We start from the raw sequence: 6,000 nt of genomic DNA, 5'->3' as shown, positions 1-6,000 counted from the left end.
GTTGCTAGGTGGCCATCTTGGTTGCCAGGCAGCCCTTTCCCGCCCTTTTTAGTTGCTGGGCAGCCATCTTGGTTGCCAGGTGCCCTGTTCCCGCCTTTTGGGTTGCCCGGTGGCCATCTTGGTTGCCAGGCAACCTGTTCCCGCCCCCTCTCCGTTGCCAGGCGGCCATCTTGGTTGCCAGGCAGCCATTTCCCACCCTTTTTAGTTGCTAGGTGGCCATCTTGTTTGGCAGGTGCCCTATTCCCGCCCTTTTGGTTGCTAAGTGGCCATCTTGGTTGCCAGACAGCCTTTTCCCACCCTGTTTAGTTGCTAGGTGGCCATCTTGGTTGCCAGGCGCCCTGTTCCCACCCTCTCGGTTGCTAGGCAGCCATCTTGGTTGTCATGCAACCCCATTTCCCGCCCTTTCGGTCGCTTGGCGGCCACGTTTCCGCCATGGGGGCAGCCATCTTGCCATCATGGCGGCACCCACGGGGGCGGCCATGACAGCATCACAGCGGCCATCTTGCCTCCCCTCCCCACAGAGCCGCCAGACCCCCCTGTGGAGGAGGAGGAAGAGGAGGAGGAGGAGGGGGCGGAGCCCGCAGCAGCCCCGCCCCCCGAGGAGGGGGCGTGGCCTCCGCCAGCCCCGCCCCCCGCCCGCACGGGGCTGCTCTATGACGAGCGGATGACCGAGCACCAGCACCCATGGGACAGGTGCCCGGACGCCGGGGCCCCTTGGGGGCGGGGGGGAGGCACCCGGACGCCGGGGCCCCTTGTGGAGGGGAACCACAAGGCTGCAATGGGGGGGTCTGGGGGTCCTCCCGGACGCCTGGGCCCCCCGCCGCAGGGAGCACCCCGAGGCGCCGCAGCGGGTGCGGCGGGTCATGGAGCGCCTGGCGGAGCTGGGCCTGGCGCAGCGCTGCCGCCCGCTGCCCGCGCCGCTCGGCGCGGGGCCGGCGCGGGCGTTTTGGAGGGAGTTCGCATGTGGTCAGTGCCGCGCTCCTGAGCCAGCCCCCAGCTCACATTACACACTACTGTATTTATAGCCTCGGAGAGCGGTTTCCCCCTCCGAGCAGTTCTCTGGGACCACCTTCTCTTGGCTTCAAGCTCTCGCACTTCTTGACATCTGCGCGGCGCCGAGAAGGGCGCATCCAGGTCCGAGCGTCTGCGCGGCGGAGAGTGGCCACTAGGGCTAAAGACCTGGATTATCTGAGCTCAGCCGCCTGCTGCACACTCTGTCGTTGCCGTTTTGGAAAAAAAAATAATAATCCCATCCCCGATCTGTTTACAGTGAAAGTTGACAAAGGGTGGTGAAGTTGGATCCTTCCTAAGTTCTGCTGCCTGGAACCTGAGACTTGCATGCCATGGATCACACACTCTTTGGCTGCCTGCGCAGCCCCCATGCCACCGCGCAGAGCTTGCACCCTTTCTCCCAGTCTTCTCTGGCCCTGCATGGAAGATCTGACCACATGTCCTACCCTGATCTGTCTTCTTCTTCTTCCTCTTGCATAATAGCGGGATACCCCAATGAGGAGGGCATGTTTGCCAGCCAGCATCATAGGGGGCACCACCACCATCACCACCATCACCACCACCACCACCAGCAACAGCAGCACCAGGCTTTGCAGACGAACTGGCACATTCCGCAGATGTCGTCTCCTCCCGCCGCGGCCAGGCACAGCCTCTGCCTTCAGCCCGACTCAGCAGGACCCCCGGAGCTGGGCAGCAGCCCCCCCGTACTCTGTTCGAACTCTTCCAGCCTGGGCACTAACACCCCCACGGGGGCAGCGTGTGCGCCGGGGGACTATGGCAGGCAGGCTCTGTCCCCGGTGGAAACGGAGAAGAGATCCGGCAAAAGGAAAAGCGACAGCTCAGGTAACGGCTCGCGCTTCTCCCCCGGGGGGCGGGAGGGACCCCCAAGCGGATGGGGCCGGGGGCTCCGCGCTGCCGCCCGCGCTGCCCCGGCCCCGACTCCGGTGCCGGCTCCGGCCCGGCCGCTGCCGATGGCACTGGGGTCTCCATCCCTAACACCAGCGTTATTGGGGCTGCGGGGMAGAAATACACGCGGAAAAACCCAGCACGTGGTAGAGCGTAGACCCGGGGGGAAGGGGAGCGGGGGCAGAGCAGAGTTTCGCAGAGAAACGCAGTTTTGATGAGGACTTTAGCGTCTGCGGCCGCGTCCCCTCTTGCCCCCACCCCCAGCCCGACACCTCTGCCCCGGGTTTCGGCGCTCGCCTCCCGCGCGGCCCTTCCCGCGGGCGCGGAACTGCGCGCGGCCCCGCAGCCGAGCGGCCGCGGGCGGGCGCAGGGAAGGAGCCCCGCGCTCCTGAGACCGCGGGTTTAATTATTTAGTTAGGGACGAGCAGAGCAGAGCAGCGCGCGGGCCCGCGGCCGCCGCGAGCACACRGGTCAGCATCCCTAGGACATGCAGAGCAGAACATGCCGTGACCTCTGCTTGTAGCGTGGCAAAGCCTGTCAAAGTGCCACCCTGGCACAGGGCTCCGCRCAGCGATGCCACGGGTGCCACTTCCGCTGCAGACTATTCGGCTCATCCAGAGCGCACAGACACAGGCATCTAGCGCTTGGAAGAGCAAATACTCTGCATTTTGAGAGGCCAAGAGCGGACAGAGAGCATTGTTGAGTTGCTCCCCACGAGGAAAAAGAAGATTTTTTTTTTCCAAATATTTATCAAGTTCCCCATTGAAAYCGTGAACTTACTTACTTGAAATATTATGAGCTTGGTGAAGCAGTTAGCAAGAAAGAAACTCTTATAAAAAGACTCCCACCCGCAAGGACACCATTATTGTCTTCACTACCCATTACATTAGGAAATGTTTACAGTGATTCAGGATAGGCTTAACTATGTTTTATTGTATATAGTGTGAAAACTTGCTAGTTGGAAAGCCAGAATTTGCAAACCGCTTGTGGCAAAATCAGTAGTGGCATCTTCACTGCATTTTCAAATGAAAACTATATGAAATAAAATTGTTTGATTCTCTGAGGTCTATAAGCAGCGTTAAAATTGGGGTCCCATTGCTACTGGATGCCTGTTTGTGTAAGGGTTTATTATCTTTTGTCAGTTTACTTAAAGCTAAAGTGAAAAAAGCGATACTGATCCCTTTCGCTGTCAGGGAAACAGCAGCATTGCTTTCTGTTTACTTTGCAATGCAAATACAAAAAACAGCCGGGAATGTCTCAGACTTCATCCGGAAGCCGCTAGAGTCTTCCATTGGATTTACTGGAGAAGAGTTTGAGCCTTTAGTCCTGATTATGCTTATATTGCRTGTTCTCCAAACTGCACTTTCTACGCCTTTCTGAAGATGAAGGCAGGTAACTATTTCTTCCTCCTTTCCTTTAAGAAAAAACGTTCAGTTCATAAGTTCATTTACAAGATTAGGAGTCTCTCAAACTGAAAGTAGGTGTCTTTTGATGACAGCTGAGAAGCTAAGAATCTTTTTTTTTCTTTTTTTTTTTTTTTTTCCTTCAGGAAAACCCTGAGTTTTGGACTGAACATTTAACCCCACCCCTTTATTAAAACTTAACAGTAGTGCTAGATACTTAATGTCCTTCTAACGTATGGCAGGAAGAACTGTTTCTCAGGCGCTGTGTTTCTGTGCTTGTCATCCGCAATCGCTCCTCATTTGAATAAAAAGAATCTCCTACTTTTCCCACGAATCCACTTTTTAACCAGATTGCCGTACTCGAAAGGCTGTCATCCTCCCTCTTCCCACTTTTGAGATATAGTCATCACACTTGGAGTTACTTCAATAGGCATTTGTATAAAATTCCAATAGTAAATAAGTAAAGAGGGAAAGCTGCAGTTTTCAAGCTGCAGTGCCAGCTCYGAGAGGATCATTGCTTATTTACAGACATGTTTCCTCCTCTCCAGCGTATCACACGGAGCCTCACAATGTTCAGGCTTTTCTCGACTCCGCTCCATTTTCCAGAGCTGCGGTAACCTCAGGCTACCTCTTTCCTGCGCTGCTTTGCTTTCATTCCTAAATGTTTAAGATCAAGATGTTGGTTCCTAAAGCTGAGCTGATAGTTTAATGAAAAACATGAAAATCGCTCACATCATTTACCTCCCAAAACAGTAAGTGCCGCTAACCAGCAGAGATCTCAAGTTTTGCTCCTTTATTCTGATGGCGGGAGTGTAGTGTTTTTAGCTATATATTGAGGACAAAGCAGAGGGCAAGCAGAGCTGGGTCGAGGGCCTGTCCGTGGCTGCACTCGCTTGTTTTTTTTTGACTTGCGAAAATCCCATTGAAGGGGAATGGACAGGCAGAAATGCCATTTGCGATGTGCTCAGCTGTAGCTTGGTGAGGGACAGGGAGACCAAGGTGAAATGTGCTCTCGCACGGCTCCCTTGCAAGCTGGCTCGATTGCAGTTCTCTTCTGCCCTGGCCAGGTTTTAGTCAGTTTGGGGGGGTCCCCTTGGAAGATAGTGCGTGGTGGGGATGAGCGCAGCACCCTGCGCAGCGAGGCCTGGGCGATGCACTCAGTGAGTCTCGGGGAGCTTCACGCGGCAGCTGTCAGGGCGTCCGCRCGCTGCGGCCGCGCTCGGCGTCCGCGGGACGTCCCCTTCCACCTGCGCAGGCCCCAGGTGGGTGAGCGAGGCAGCTGGCAGGCGCGCGGCGCCCCGAGACGCGCGCGGCCAGGAGCAGGAGCGAGGAGGCCTCAGCTCGCGGCTCAGCGCCGCGGCCGCCCCGGCTGCAGCGGCCGAGGGGGCGACGCGAAAGCCCTGGAAAGGTGGCAAATAAATCCGCTTATTTTAAAGGGCACTAGCTGGCCAGGATTATCTGTGTGCTAATGAGGTGCGGATGAAAACCATGTTGAGTGTATAAAAAACATATTCTTGGAACGCTTTGTTGCTTTGTGGTGTGAGCTGCTCTATATGAAATATCTTGGATTTTTCTGATGCCTTCCCCTCTCATTAGTTGCCTGTGACTTCTGAGGCCATTTTATTTCTGTTTTTTATTGAGTGGATTTTGATTCTCAGACAATATAGAACACATCACTTCGAAAATTACCACCGCCGTTGTCTGAGTTGTCAGACTTGGATGCATATAATATGCACTTAATATGCACTATATATGCACTATATATATATATGCACTATAATATGCACTATATATGCACTTAATGCATATATAGAAAGCATGCTGTCAGTTTCCTGAGAAAAACTGAAAGAAAGTGAATCTGGTAACCGTGAGGAAGCCTAAAATGCTATGGCAAAAAAGATCAGTACTGTGCTGCAAAGGTTAGGAGGAGGGAAAGTCCTATTGAAGGAGTTCTTATAAGCACTACAAACATTCAAACATTCAAACATTTACTTGCAATACATACATGTATGCTAAAAGTAAATTTGACTCCAGTGACTTAGAAGTTTAATGTAATTAAACATACCCTCGGGCATAAGAAGCTTTTCCTTTCTTTTTAGTTTGACATGGAAAAATGTTTTTATATGGCACAGTTTTCCAGTGAAAGGCTAGCAGGTAATAGCATATATTCATTTTTTTTCTATTCTATTTACATTATTATCATTTAGAAACACCACTGTTAAACCTACAACAGCATTTCAGGAATTCAGTGTTTCAATAGCTATTTTGCTTCTTTTTCTTTTTTTTTTTATTTGACAATCCACATGGAAAGAAAGCATTTTTACATTTTTTTTCCTAATGTTTTAATGTCTTTTATAACTTAACTATTTTCCGCATACACACCCTAAAATGTTACTTCTCCAGCTATTTATTTTAAACATATCTAAATTTCATCAACCAAATTCACTTATTTGAAATGGTCACTAAAAGTAGTCCATTCCGATAAATGTTTTTAAATGCTGTGAAAGCATTGGTTTTGAGGACTTCTGATTGGTTTCTGAAACACATCAGTAAGAAAAATGAGCTGCACACTTGTAGTCAAAAATAACTGTGTAACTGATTCATCAATATGTCGGTGCTTTTCAGCATGGTTGTAAACGGAAGCAAGAAAAAATACATAGTAAAGCACATTTTTTCTTGA

At 51.8% G+C, this 6,000-nt stretch overlaps 1 protein-coding gene and 1 long non-coding RNA gene across 2 annotated transcripts in view; both read left to right on the top strand.

Moving 5' to 3' along the window:
* The first annotated feature begins 630 nt into the window (after positions 1 to 630).
* LOC112952085 lies at positions 631 to 892 on the top strand. The gene is made up of 2 exons (XR_003250326.1): positions 631 to 693; positions 827 to 892. It is a non-coding gene; the product is annotated as an uncharacterized LOC112952085 (long non-coding RNA).
* A 251-nt stretch (positions 893 to 1,143) lies between these two features.
* Positions 1,144 to 6,000, top strand: part of MEOX2 (mesenchyme homeobox 2) — a 53,496-nt gene continuing 48,639 nt past the window's right edge. The window contains exon 1 of the mRNA XM_026044972.1: positions 1,144 to 1,854. Within this exon, the coding sequence (XP_025900757.1) occupies positions 1,344 to 1,854 (511 nt within the window). The 5' untranslated portion in view covers positions 1,144 to 1,343. The remainder of the gene's footprint in view (positions 1,855 to 6,000) is intronic.

This window comes from Nothoprocta perdicaria, unplaced genomic scaffold (genome assembly GCF_003342845.1).
Source record: "Nothoprocta perdicaria isolate Ctin4 unplaced genomic scaffold, notPer1 scaffold_106, whole genome shotgun sequence".
In the NCBI taxonomy this organism is placed as follows: domain Eukaryota; kingdom Metazoa; phylum Chordata; class Aves; order Tinamiformes; family Tinamidae; genus Nothoprocta; species Nothoprocta perdicaria.
This window is presented reverse-complemented; position numbering and strand designations above follow the sequence as displayed.